Source organism: Thunnus maccoyii, chromosome 15, assembly GCF_910596095.1.
Source record: "Thunnus maccoyii chromosome 15, fThuMac1.1, whole genome shotgun sequence".
Classification (NCBI taxonomy): Eukaryota; Metazoa; Chordata; class Actinopteri; order Scombriformes; family Scombridae; genus Thunnus; species Thunnus maccoyii.
This window is the reverse complement of record NC_056547.1, coordinates 28,612,326-28,626,314: the sequence shown is the minus strand read 5'-3', so window position 1 is coordinate 28,626,314 and position 13,989 is coordinate 28,612,326. Positions and strand designations below refer to the sequence as shown.

Genomic DNA, 13,989 nt, shown 5'->3' with positions numbered 1-13,989 from the left:
TTGGTGACTGATTAGTTTGCTGATTACTAGATTGACTACGTAGCCCATAAAATGTAAGAAAAGGGTGTATGGTATTTTTGCTTTGAAGAATTACTGTACAGTGATTCAATAAATGTAATATTTGCCAGTACACTGTATGGCAAATGATGAATTGACTAATTGGTTTCAGACCTGGATGCAGATGGGTGACACGTAAATTGAAGTGTCCCATCACATGTTAATACCAGGTGTAAATGGGGTGATAGGTACGCCATTTACACCTGGTATTAAAATGTGATTTGTTGCTTATCTGGACAAGGAAAAACATGTTAATGCAGGTGTAAATGCATTAACATGTGTTTGGATTTCAGCCAGGTATAAATACAATCTGTACAGTGTGACCGCATTCATAAGAAAAAAAATTGGCCCAGTAAGTTGAAAGGTCACCTAGCTCTACCTCTTCCTGCCAGCTAAAGCAAGCCCTGCAAAAGATACAAGTAGTAGCAGTATCTAAAAGTCCTCCCTCACAAAACGTGATTTAGAAATGAATGAAGTCCGTTTGTGGCAACAGTTTCCTTGACCTGTGATGCGCAGCATTTGTTAACAAGTCCTCCAACTCCGCTCAGCTAATGTACATATTGAGATCCAATGACAATATAGCCACAACTGAGAAAACGAGAATGCATTTTAACAAAGTGAAAATGCAAAGACCCATGGATCGGATGTCATTATGAAGACATTGTATCCAGATACAAATCACATGTTAATACCTGGTGTAAATGAGGCCATTGTCTCCAAGTGTGTGGAGGGATAAACTGAAGATATTCCCACATTTGGTGTTTTAATGATGATGGTGGATCATTTTCATACTCGTCAAACCATTCAGTTAGCTCTCATGTACTATATGGAAGCATCTGCAGTAGTTATGTTTCTCCACTCATTTATTAATGTTTGTCTTTTAATTTGTCACTAGTTTGTATTATTGGTATTTAGACAGCTATAGATAAGTATGAGATGGCTGCCAAGTTGAAAATGTGAGCAATCAAAGTACTGTCAGAATAACAGATGGTTGGTTCACTCTTGTGAGTTGCTCATCATGTTTTTTTTCATCTCATGGACAAATAACCCATTGCCTTCATTGTATGTCTTTATATAAGCATGATTTCATATTCTCACTTTGGGATGAATTTACAACCTAGTTTGTTAGCCTGTGGTGAAAGCAAGCAGACAGCTCTTTCTCAGTTAAAAGTACTTCTCTTGATTCAGTCAACCCTACCTTGCCCCTTCTTTTTTTTCCTGCCAAGCTCGTCATTTCTGACAAGGATAATCTTTCCTTCAGGGATTATCGAGCTATCCTGTAGTCATCACTTTTTGTCAGCTTAGCTCATATTAGCCAGCAACCCATGGCTTAATAGTCTGAGCTTTGTATCTCAGTTCAAAAGGAACACCGAAGATTTGTGCCACGGTTCAGCCATAAGTCGGTTAAACCAGCATGGTGGTCGTTCACAACCCCAGTTCCACGGTTCAAAGCCCAATCTGGGAAAATGAAGCGCCCAACTGTTGCCAGAGGTATCCCAGTAATACCTTTCTTTAAGAAAATAAACGTTGAGTGGAGCTATATTGGAGCAAGCAGGACTTAGCCTCCTGCCCTTGCCACACACTGTGGAGGAAAATGGAGGTGGAAATAGGTATGTTCACATGTTGGGTAGTTAGAACTTAAGTAGTTATTTCATTTTAAAGGTCAGGATGGACCCCAACTGTGACTTAATTGCTACATTGGAGTAATCAGTAGCTTGACTGATGTATCCTGCCTTTGAGTTGGTCTTATGAAAAACCAGCCTATAAAAACTGCAGATATACCCCCCCACCCCCCAGCTTCTGAAGAGCAGAGTTCAAAATAAGTGATCTACCACGACACACAGCAAATGGTCTCTCAATCAGAAAAGGACATGCACCCACCATACAAAGCATAGCGCTGAATAAACAACTCCGTCTGCACCAGTGTTTGCTTTCGATGGGCTGCCCGACTCCCCAATGTAGCGCACAGTGACAGGCATGCAGAACATTGAGCTTTTGATTTGTGAGTCTTTCCCATTGCTCAAAAAGCCCGAAGGCTGGTTGACTGAATTAGGAGTTAGAGTGTTATCTCCCCAACAGAGGCAGAGTACTGATTGCTGCCCTCATTGGTAGTGAGGAGCACGTTTGCCTGGTGTAATAGCTGCCATAGAAACCACATCAGGCAAGTAATTGTTTAGGAAACCTCAGAAAATTAAGAGGACAACATTAAAATGCTTTCACTTGGCTTCGTTTTGCTTCTCTGAGGGTAAATTTTTTATCAAATGTTCAATTTGTGGGGCTGCAGTGTGACACTAAATTGACAGCAGTAGGTCTATTTTTTAACTTTCTTTGTCTTCTTCTTGGACTCCAGAGAGTTAGAACAGCAAACCTCATGGTTATACATACATTCAATTGAATAGAGGACATATAGCAATGCAGATTGTCCAATGGAGACTATTGTGGTGTTACTTCTGGCAGCAGTGAAGAGCAAAACAGCTGAATCAATGGCAGAGTAGTAGGCAAGTCCATATAATCATTTCTTCCCATTCAGTTTTGATGCTTGATGGATTATGTCAAGAAGAATTACACACTCAAGACAACAGAATGTTTCAAACCTACAGTTGCGTAGTTAAAGTTTTCTGGCTGTTGCCAATACTGTACTGTCCATCATTTCTATCGATCTAATAACATTGTACTCAACAAGTTAATTGCTTAGATCTATGAATGCAGCAGTTTTTCTAAAAAAGACTGGTCAAGAAACATGAGCAGTCAGATGATCAGACAGGTTGTATACAAATCCCCGGTTTAGAGTTCATGGTTTCCGCGGACAGCTGTGGACTTGTACACACAGACCACGGACACAGATGCGTTCCACATGTGTGCACTAGAAAACAAGGTTGGGGCCATGATAACTTTCCAGAGTTGTAAAATCCAGTCTCTGAATATTATAAACTGTTGTGCAGTGTTTTTCTAGACGTATATAAGCCTTTAAACACTAATAATCTGTTACTCCAACAAGACTGGATCATATTTCATTGTCTCACCGGTACTTTAAACAACACATCCACATCAGTCCACCTTGTCTTGAATGCAGCTGAGCTTTTTCTTCACTACACCCTAACCATCCAGCCTTTCTGCCCTTGACATCATATCATTCATTTATTTGTTTTTGACTGAAAACTTCTAGCAGGTCACTGTGGTGCAGCTCTATGGCTCGGCCTAGACTGCAAAGTACACGCAGTTACAAGCAAATAAACTTTACAGTACTGATAAATATAAAATAATTAGTTCATTTTGAACCACTCAACCCTCCAAAAGGAAAAAATAAATGTTGAGGTTTTCAGCAGGACTTAGCTGTTAATTAAGGGGTCAGAGAACACCTGAGAAACACCATATTTTTTGAGATTTCATTTCATTTTCCCTCTGTGTGCAGCCTCTCTGCCCACTGAAAAGTTTTAACAGTTAGCTCAATGGCCTATATTTACTTTGCTTCTTGCAAGGTAGTGACAAACTGAGATGTTCTCGTCAATGCCCTTTATGAGAGGCAGTCACATGAATAACAGGATGACTGATGTTATCTTTAATGAACAATTTAACTGATTTTGCCATACTGGCAACCCTTTGCTATGTTTCCAGGGTGTTACGGCGTTGACGGTGAGAGCGACTCCATCATGAGCTCAGCCTCGGAGAATTCGACAGAGCCTTGGTTCTGTGACGCCTGTAAGAACGGAGTGGCTCCCAGCTGTGAGCTCTGCCCCAACCAGGATGGCATCTTCAAAGAGACTGACGCCGGGAGGTGAGATACAGAAACACATTGACCCGGTGGTCACTCGCCATTTACGAGAGGCAGCGAGTGGAACGTGTTCAGAAACAAATAACGCCTAATGACCTTAACTGGTCAAAATGCTGCAGGCAGCCAAAGGCTATCTAAATTGTACATATATTCAGTAGTGGGAGAAAAGGAAGTTGGATTAAGGAGGAGAGAGAGAGCTGGTGGAGGAATGAGAGAGGGGGATGGAGGGAAGAGAAGAGATAGAGGAAGAAAAGGAGTGAGAGAAAAGAGTGTTATGTGAAGCGTGGAGACTTCAGCCACGTTATCGCTGATAGTGCTCCTCAGCCAGGCTGCACCCGAATTTACTACTTCACTAGAGCATGAAAAACACAGCAAATTAAACTGTGAAGCGGTTGCTTGCTAGAGATGGATATCTTTATATTGGACTTCGGATTCTCTTCCCTAAAGTCCACATTTGAAATTGTGTCACACCAAACTGTAGCCAGCGTCTGGGGCTACATAAATCTATGAATCCATTTCTTTTTGAAGTGTCTGAGCAACTCACTGCAGCCAATTTCATGATATTAAGTTTCTCATTGTCTGGAGTAATTCCCCACACTAAATGCAAAAATAAGCACAGCCATAGATTCTAATCAGGTATGCAGAAATCAATACATTTTAAATGTCACCTTTTTAAAAACTACTTTTCATCATGAAACATTTTCAGGTCACAGTTTTCATACTAATATATAGTACTTTGTTCTGTTTTCCTTCAACTAACCAGTTTATCATCCAATTTGATTTTTATTCTTCGATGTTTTCAGATGGGTGCATGTGGTTTGTGCACTTTATGTTCCCGGAGTAGCGTTCGGAGACATTGATAAACTACGACCAGTGACGCTCACGGAGATGAATTATTCAAAATACGGGGCCAAGGCAAGTACTCTCTAACATATTGATGCAGAACAGGTTGTAAGTTTGTTGTTCGTTCGTTTAGGTTTTAGTAACATGCTTAAAATGCCGCCTGAGTCATATTTTAGGCATTCCTTTTGATTATCCAGGGAATGACTTCGAGCTAGAAAAGGCTTAACTTTTGCTGAAAATGATATCCAGATATAGAGTTAAACTGTTTTGTAATCACTGAAAACAGTTGGGCTGTCATTTAAACTAAGACATGAAAGCAGTCGAAGTGTCAGTTGATGTGTAAACACTGAAAGTAGTTGAACTGACAGTTCACGTGTATGTGATAAATGCAATTGAACTATCGTTTGAATAATAAGAGATTAGAGCATAGTCAGTTGAAGTGAAAGCACTGGAGACAGTTGTGTGTTAGTATTTCAGTAGAAGTGCAAGAGATGAAAGTAGTATTAGTGGTATCTGTCTGTTGAAGAGGAAACATCAGTTGAAGTGCTGCTCTGAAAGCAGTTGAAGTGAGAACATTGACAGCAGTTGACATTAAGTAGTGGTGTGTATAAAGTCCTGTACGTGTCATATTTTATACTATTTTTGATGACCTTATCCTGCATATTCAAATAGAGTATATAAAGGTTTCTTGGTATTTTAATTTAGCCGGGTCACGAGGCCCTGATCACACTGAGTGCCACTCACCACCATACTACAGCAGGCTTGATTAGACACTTTGAATATCTGTCAAAAGACCTATTTTAGTCAAAGTATGTGTCTCCTAGGGAGAAGAGAATTCTCAGAGGGCGAACAGAGCGCCGAGTTAAAACATTTCATCCATCATGTTTTCACATTTACACATTGTATGATGCAGCTAAAAGTGACACCTTCACTGACTCATAAGAGGAAATGACATTGTTTCGGTGAAGGTGTGTGTCTTTTGTGACTAAACAACTGAAAAAAACTGTTGTGTTTAACAAGATGTCCTATATGGTCATAGTCCAATAGGAACCATTGTTCAGTGTTGTCTCCCTGTTGTATTCTGTTGCCTGTAGGAGTGCAGTTTCTGTGAGGACGCCCGCTTTGCCAGGACCGGTGTGTGCATCAGCTGTGATGCAGGAATGTGTCGCTCCTACTTCCACGTCACCTGCGCACAGAGAGAGGGACTCCTGTCTGAAGCTGCAGCAGAGGAGGTAAACACTGTTCAAACCATGATGGCTTATTATCACTAACCTTTCTTGTTAAGTTGTGAAAAAAAATATCAACGTTATGTGATTTTCCACTTGGCTACCAAAACCAAGAGCCTGGTAGCCCAGACCAGTTTGTTGGTACGCTGCATTACCACGCAGTAATAACTGTACTGTGTTGAAACCTGAGCTTAGTTATGAACATTCATACTGTAACTGTTAGCAGCGATTATGCTTGATCACACTGTCACAAACACTGGTGCATTTGGACATTTTGACGCTAAAACATACATACTTGAACCAAAATTTGGATTTTTGGATTTTAATACATGGGACACTAATGTGAAGCTACAGAATGATTTAAAAACCTCAAAAACTCAAAAAAATGTACCTGCCCTTTAAAGCCAAATCAAGACAACAGTTTGACTTATAGATGAATCAGTCAGATGAATGATGAATCAGCATTTTGTGTTTCTGTCAGTTTTAGTGCTGTGTTTACAACATATACTGAGGTCAACAGCTCGTGTTAATAGAGTTGTTGTGTAGTTTTAGTATCTATTAAAAGATCTGGAAGTCCTTTTACAGCAGGTTTATACTTTGGTTATTGTTTGTTAGGATGTCATTTAGTTTACATTTGGATAACAAATTGTGCTTTTAACATTTTTTAACAACAGTAATTCATCTACATACAGGTGTAAGTCAGACCTTACCAGTTTTTTCTGCCTCCTGCTTTGAGTTTGTTCCTGTCTCTCCGTCATCTGATGCCTGGGCTGCCTCTGTGTGTTTCTCTTTCCTCCTTCAACTTTTTCTTTCAATCTTGAATCCTTCCTTTTAAAAGTCTGACAGAGCATGAAGCAGAACTTGAACTTGCATGGTGTTAATTACAGTAATTGTGGACAAACGACATACAGTGGGAATACATCAGCAGTCAAGCTATCAAGCTATGAAGCTACATTAACATTACCGTAACATACAGCAGCAGCACCTGATAAACTGGACGGTTAAAACAACACTAATGTCAATTTAACAAACTAAAGCTTCACTCAAGAGCTTTTCTAGCCGCTTACTTTGTTGTCTTCTGTCTGACATTATTATTTAATGGTGTACATGAACTCTGATTTATTCGTCTGTCTCATGAAAGCGGCTCCAGTCTGCCTGCTAGCTTCAGTGAGGAGGGTTAGCATAGCAGGAGCTGGTGGTAGTTTGTTGGTCCGTGTTAACAGTAACAGTCTTCTCTGTTTCTCATACAAGGATATAGTGTTCAAACAGAAAACAAAACAAGCGCTCCTAGAAGCTACAACAGAAACTGCAGTAAGGAGCTAGTCTGAGCTAACAGCTGTAAAGTGATGGAAAGTTTGCGTAAACACTATTTCTGAGTTTGAGAGGTGGCTAAATGGCGTTTAGCCTCCTCTACAGCCCTGATTTACAACACACCATATACAGTTTAAGCAACACACATATGAACACATGCGAGCCTGTTGCGCTCCCGCTATCCTCCTAGTATAAGTTACATTAGTTTTTATTTGTTTCTTTCAGTAGGGGCGGGGGTTCAGGCAATGGTAGGGGAAACCTTGCACATAACGTTAGGGCACACTTTTTTTATTGTTGTTCTGACTTTTAACTTGTCTGATGGGGCAAGTAAATTTCTCTTTTACTTGCCTTACAAAAAAATGAGCTTAATATTGAGCCCTTAATATTAGCTTCTAGCCTGTGAGCATGAAGGCAGCATGATACAAACGGGCTCCGCTGTGTCCCCGCAAGTGGTTTCTGAGAGCAGAATCAAACACTGCAAAAACATTAGATTTAATTTTTTATGTTTAATTTTTTTACAAATATTTAAATTAGCAGCTCATAACTGCACCTCGCTAATAGTGTTATATGCTCTGCAATCTTTACGTTCCGGGCTCATTTGGTTTGCCTAATATACATCCAGCTACTGGGCACTGAAGCGCTGAAGCTTTGAGTGTTTTGATGAGCTGAGATTTGCTCATCCTCGTCCTATTAAAGCCCGTTTACACCAGAAATATCTAGCACTTGTTCTTGTGAAATAGATGGTGCTGGATTCTTGATGGCGTAGTGAGTAGCTGGTGAGCTAATTGATAACACACTAGACAGTTGGGAACATGCTAGCACTAGTCAGAGTCAATAGCTGAACAATAAGGTTATTCTATAGGCATATTATTACCGTCTGCTAATAAATGTGTGCAATTTATGCCTCTGTTGTGGCGCTATATACTCCAGCAGAACATGGTTGCATGAAGTGGATGGTGCAACATAGCTAACAGGCTAAGATAGCTTCTTCTTCTCTGTGTTAAGATGGTTTGCAGTAGATCAACTGTGCTAATTCATGTGTCAACTCTCACCAAAGTTGAAACTGACGTGATTTTGGATTTACTTTGCCCCCCCCCCCAAACTCTGAAAAGTCTTACTGTTTTCTCTCAGGTAACGTTCCATCCAGCATTGGCACAGTGAAATAAACAGATCAGCCCGGAGCCTTACGGTTAAATAACATGTAGTTGATCAGTAGGAGGTTTAACTTTTCCCCGGTCCCGGTGGGAGGCGGGCCGGCCCGGGGAGACCGCGGCAGGTGGAGGTGATGGCAGAGCTGCAGCTGCAGGCTGCACGCATGGCTGCATTAAATTAACAACAGCAAGGCTATTTTGTTTTATTTTATTGTTGTAGCCTGTATGCTCAGTTAGCAAAGTTTGTGAAGAGTTGATTCTGCTGAGCACTTTATATAAAATACATTTGTTGGATCATAGTGTTTGTGTTTTGCGTTTTATTGCTGTTTAAATGTAGGCTATTATATGGCTATTTAACACATATATCTGGTAGATGTTCTATATGGACGGAATTCTGGAATATTAACGGACATAATGGTCATCAGAAAAAAAAAGTCTAGTTTAAACTCTGATATATAGTAATATTTATGAAGATAACATGTATAGATGACAAATGTTTAAGTCAACAATAATGTACCTCAGCTTTATCTTTCCCAGAATGACGTGAACATTTTTGATGGTGTATTTGAACATAAATTGAGGTATTAATAATCACTGCTGAGCAGCTCATGTATGCACCGTACATCACCTACTGCTGCACAATAGAAGTGTCTAGAAAAGTGCCTACACACTGCAAACTAATGAATCTTGTCAATCGCACAAAAAAGCTGCTATCAACAGGTGAAACTACTGATTGCATCCACTAAAAGAAACCCAGACATTAATGATTCCAGGAAGCCAGCAGCTCAAAAAAAAAGTCTTCTTCTCTTTTTGTATTTTTCTTCCTGTGACAGAGTGAGAAATAGATGGACTAGCTTGTTAAAGGTCAGTGTAGTAAAAGCTGTAAAAGATAATGGCCCTGTTTTGGTAATACATGCATGTTTTTGTCCCCTCAGGATATCGCTGATCCATTTTTTGCGTACTGCAAACAGCATGCAGACCGCTTCGACAGGAAGTGGAAGAGGAAAAATTATCTGGCTTTACAGTCGTACTGTAAGGTCTCTCTGCAGGAGAGAGAGAAACAGCTTACACCTGAAGCTCAGGTAAAGTGCAACAGCAAATCATCCGTTCATATCCGTGTATTTCACGTGAACACTTTCATCTTTACAAATACTTTTTTGTTTTGTTTTTCATGGTTTAGCTTAATTGATGTATAGCATACAGCCATATTTAAGACCAGACATTCTTAGAGTTTTTTGTTTCTTGGGATCCAAAATGTAAATGTGTGTTCCAGGGACCCCAGCTCATGAATTAGTAATTATACAGTGATTAGACATTACGCCTCAGACACAGAAACTGAAGATGCACACACACACATACATACACAAAGACGGTTCTGTGTGGTTTTCATATCTGCAACCAGTATCATATCATTCATCATCATCATTATATACAGTGTATTCTATTCATAATAACTCTCCACTCACTGCAGGCACTCCTGATGTTTCTAACCAAACCCCCACAAAAGATATTTGTCTTTTTGTGCTTGTGTTGACACAGTCTGACACACTGACAGTACACTAACATCACATCACAGCCAACTGACAGTGGGATCTTGATGAAACGTCAGTCACACATGCAGCTACCACTCGAATCCTCTGCAATTATATGTTCACGCTCATATGAAATCCAGTTGAAAGCCACTGATGGTTCGGGTTTACATGAATCGCAGTTTATTAGCATTAACGAGCATATGTGTGTATTTTTGTACATATGTGTGTCCCGCCCGCAGGCCCGAATCACAACCCGCCTGCAGCAGTACCGAGCAAAAGCAGAGCTGTCCAGGAACACCCGGCCTCAGGCGTGGGTGCCCCGGGAGAAGCTGCCGCGACCTCTGACCTCCAGTGCCTCAGCCATCAGGAAGCTGATGAGAAAGGCGGAGCTGATGGGCATCAGCACCGACATTTTCCCCGTGGACACGTCTGACGCCAACGCCAGCATGGACGGACGCAGGAAACACAAGCAGCCCGCCCTCACGGCGGACTTCGTCAACTACTACCTGGGTGAGGAAACACATATTCTGCTCCAGTCACACAAGCTTTCGAAGAGGTGTTGCTAATATTTTGTCTACCTTAATTCAAATAAATGAGATTGACAAAAGTAGGATCACAATGGACGGTAGAGGAGGAGACGCTACAGACGCTGGTACTCGACTGACAAAATGCAAGTTGACTCAGGAGTTTATCAACTGATGCATCCATTCAACCACTTTTAGGGGGCAGATCTAGATATAATATTACCTCTTAGTATAAACCAATAAATGACAACAGCACCACAAACTAAAGCCTCTCAGTTTTGGTATACTATATATAATACAATACAAGACAATATACACAATACTGTATATTGGAAGTACAGTTTTTATGAATTGGTATCACCATGTAATACAAGAACTCTGAGGAGATTTAAAGCATATCTTCCCACTGAAGGTACAGTACATTGTTCTGGTGCCTTCAGGCTGACTTAAATAAGAAAGTACTCTGTGCCAGGTACTATGGGAAGGGGGATTTAGCCCTTTCACACATGAAACCTGCAATATTGCTTTTCTAGTCTGCCTCCATTCCAAAGACACTAGTACCACTGTTTTGCTTTTTCTTTTCTATCCAGAGCTGTCTGAGCTGAAAACATGGTGCTTATCTGTATGTTAGTTAACAGCCACTCTCATGTTCTTCTGCTCCATGCACTCAGATTTATTGATATGCATCAATAAAACATATTTTTTTAATATATTTTACAGTATCCAAAGTAGAGGAAGGATGTCTGGTATTATAATTTTAAAGAAGCTAGCACTTGTCTCCATACAGTACAGCTTTAACTGTTGTACAGCTTGTTGAGTTATTGTTTGAATACCAGACTCAAGCATGAAGTCACAAAGGAAAGACATTTTCTCCTCAGATGAATGATTATGATGCCAGATGTGGACGCCATGTCAGTAACCTTGAGAGCATACTCCATTAGCCTGCAGCAAAGGGCCTATCTGCCATCAGTACACTATCTCATGTGCTTTTTCCTGTATATAGATTGTGATCGTGCTATTGATTTTTGTCCCATTGGTATTCAGAGCGGAACATGCGAATGATCCAGATCCAGGACAACATCTCTGAGCAGAAGAACTTAAAAGACAAGCTGGAGAGCGAGCAAGAAAAACTGCATGTGGAGTACAACAAGGTCAGCAGCACAATCCACACACACAGACACATGGCTCATTTTTATGCTCAGATGGTCTATCAGAAACAAGTACTTGCTTACTCTGACATTTAAATGATCAGTGACAGTTTGTCTGAAATTAATTCAGTGCTAACACTAAAATAAATAAGATTATTAGACAAGCAATTACACCAACAATAGACTACATGAACACCTGGTAAAAACCTGAAGTAGCTGTGTTTTTTAATGGGGGTTTGATGTCATTTATTTCAAATACGTAAAAACATTTTTAGAAATAAATCATGCAAAAGGTGTAACCGAAATCTAAACAACACTAAAGCTGTGTCCCAAAACCAAACTACATACGAGACTAACTAGCATGGATTGGTACAAGTTTTTCACTTGTGGTTTGCAGCTAATGCACCTTCCTGACTTTCATGTGGCACCATGAGGTCGACATCTTTAGCTCAGAAATGTGAAATGTCTCAACAACCGTTGGATGGCTTGCCATGAAAGTTGGTGCAGATACTTTGGTTTCTGACCAAACTCCTGTAAAACTAATGAGATTCCCATCAGCCTCAGCTAATTATCAAATGTTAGTATGCTAGCACGCTAAGCTAGCACCCCTGTGACTAAGTACAGCCTTCACAGAGCAGCTAGCGTGGCTGTTGACTCTTCGTCTTTGATGAAAATCTCTATAAATACTAAAACCACATGAACTTTAATTATAAATCAGTGATTCATACGTGTTGGCTTGTTAGTATGTTGAGAGTGAGGACTGCAGGGACAGAAGTAGCAGATACAAAAACAGCAGTTAGCGAAATGACTCAGTCTCCTGTTGTGTTGTTATGCTAGCTAACTGTTACCTGTCTGCAGTTCAGCAGTACTGCTCTACTGCATGTCTGTAGTTGAAAGTGCAAGATTAAGATTTGGGGAAATATTTTTTTTTCAGTCGAAGTAAAATTTGGAATTTTAAGTGGTATTTTAGATTTTTGGCCTCCCTGTTCATTTCTGTAATTATTAGCAACTTGTATCGGATGTTGTTGTGAAAGTATTTCACCACAGTGAGCACCGCTTTACTAAGCAACATGATAAAAAATCAAGTGGGCTTCAGGAATGCTGTGCCTTCCTTTCTCCCGTCTCTCCTCAGTCATGTGACCTCTGAGAAGAGGCTGCCGCTCCATCTGTCACCATGAGGAGGGGAACACAACGACAGAGTAAAAGTCACAAGAGTTAATGTTGCGTTCAGTCTTCTGCCGTGCGTGTTAAGCGTTATTAATGGGGTGTGTGTTGCTAATTGCGCTGCTTGAGTTGCTTTTACACGGCTTTGGCCTTGGAGGAAAAGCCTGTGGAGGAATGTCATTACAAGTCCAGCTTTGACTGATACAGTAGCCAAAGTCAAGGTTTACTCGTAACAAAAGGCTCAACCTTGCAGATCATAAAGTGTTAACACCAAACAGTCTTTATATTAGCAGATCAACTTTGCAAATTATATGATATATATATATATATATATATATATATATATATATATATATATATATAAATGTGTGTTCCAGAAGAAAACCTACTTCAACATGACACTGACATTTGTAATAATTCACATAGATAAATAAAAAAAAACATAATGCACACAAAAAACTAGCCCTCTTAAGTAACCTTGCTCAACAATATGTTGTGCAGTTCGTGCAGTTTGAATAGTAAATCAGTCAAATATTATTGTTTGTTTAATATTTCTGTTGTTAGTGTTTCCCACAAACCTCAGAAGTTAGAACCAATTCAACCAAGGTTGAACATCCCACCTCAACTGAAGCCCACTGAGAGCCCAAATAGTCTATATTTAACAAATATGTCAGACATGATGAAATGATCATATGAATAAATACAGACATGAAATTGTAAAAGAAATCAAAACTCAGCTCTTTTTAAAACTCTTTCCAGGAATGTGATTAGTTGTCTGCTCATTCAAATCAAAGCAACAGCCAATCACATAACCAGTTCTTCCCTGTTTGTCTTGACTGACAGACAACATTTGTGATAAAAAGTAGTGTTATGAAGTAAAACAATCACACAATCAGCAATAAAGTCTGACAATGAGGTAAGATCATTTATTTTAGAAATGATCTAGAAGAGAATTTCAGCATCTTAAAACAAGACAGAATAAGGCAAAAATTAAATATAGATTTGTAGGACTTCATAAGAGACTGTTTGCAGTGTAAAATGATGATGAGTAAATAAACAACCACCATGTAATGTTCTCTCTTCTGTTACGCTGCAGCTCTGTGAGTCTCTGGAGGAACTGCTGAATGTCAATGGAGAGCTGAGGGGTGAAGGCCAGGCCATGTGGACTCTGCTGGGTGGCATCCTGGGCCAGGTACCACCACCACCACCACCACCATCACCACCACCTCTACACACACACACACCATCTCTTCTCTTCTTC

At 40.0% G+C, this 13,989-nt stretch overlaps 1 protein-coding gene across 5 annotated transcripts in view; it reads left to right on the top strand.

Annotated features, from left to right (window-relative positions):
* phf14 (PHD finger protein 14) overlaps positions 1 to 13,989 on the top strand; it is a 95,310-nt gene that overhangs the window by 15,020 nt on the left and 66,301 nt on the right. For all 5 annotated transcript variants that reach the window (XM_042434789.1, XM_042434787.1, XM_042434788.1 and 2 more), the window contains exons 5-11: positions 3,673 to 3,832; positions 4,633 to 4,744; positions 5,767 to 5,904; positions 9,296 to 9,442; positions 10,132 to 10,402; positions 11,461 to 11,567; positions 13,825 to 13,920. In XM_042434789.1, the coding sequence (XP_042290723.1) occupies positions 3,673 to 3,832; positions 4,633 to 4,744; positions 5,767 to 5,904; positions 9,296 to 9,442; positions 10,132 to 10,402; positions 11,461 to 11,567; positions 13,825 to 13,920 (1,031 nt within the window). The remainder of the gene's footprint in view (positions 1 to 3,672; positions 3,833 to 4,632; positions 4,745 to 5,766; positions 5,905 to 9,295; positions 9,443 to 10,131; positions 10,403 to 11,460; positions 11,568 to 13,824; positions 13,921 to 13,989) is intronic.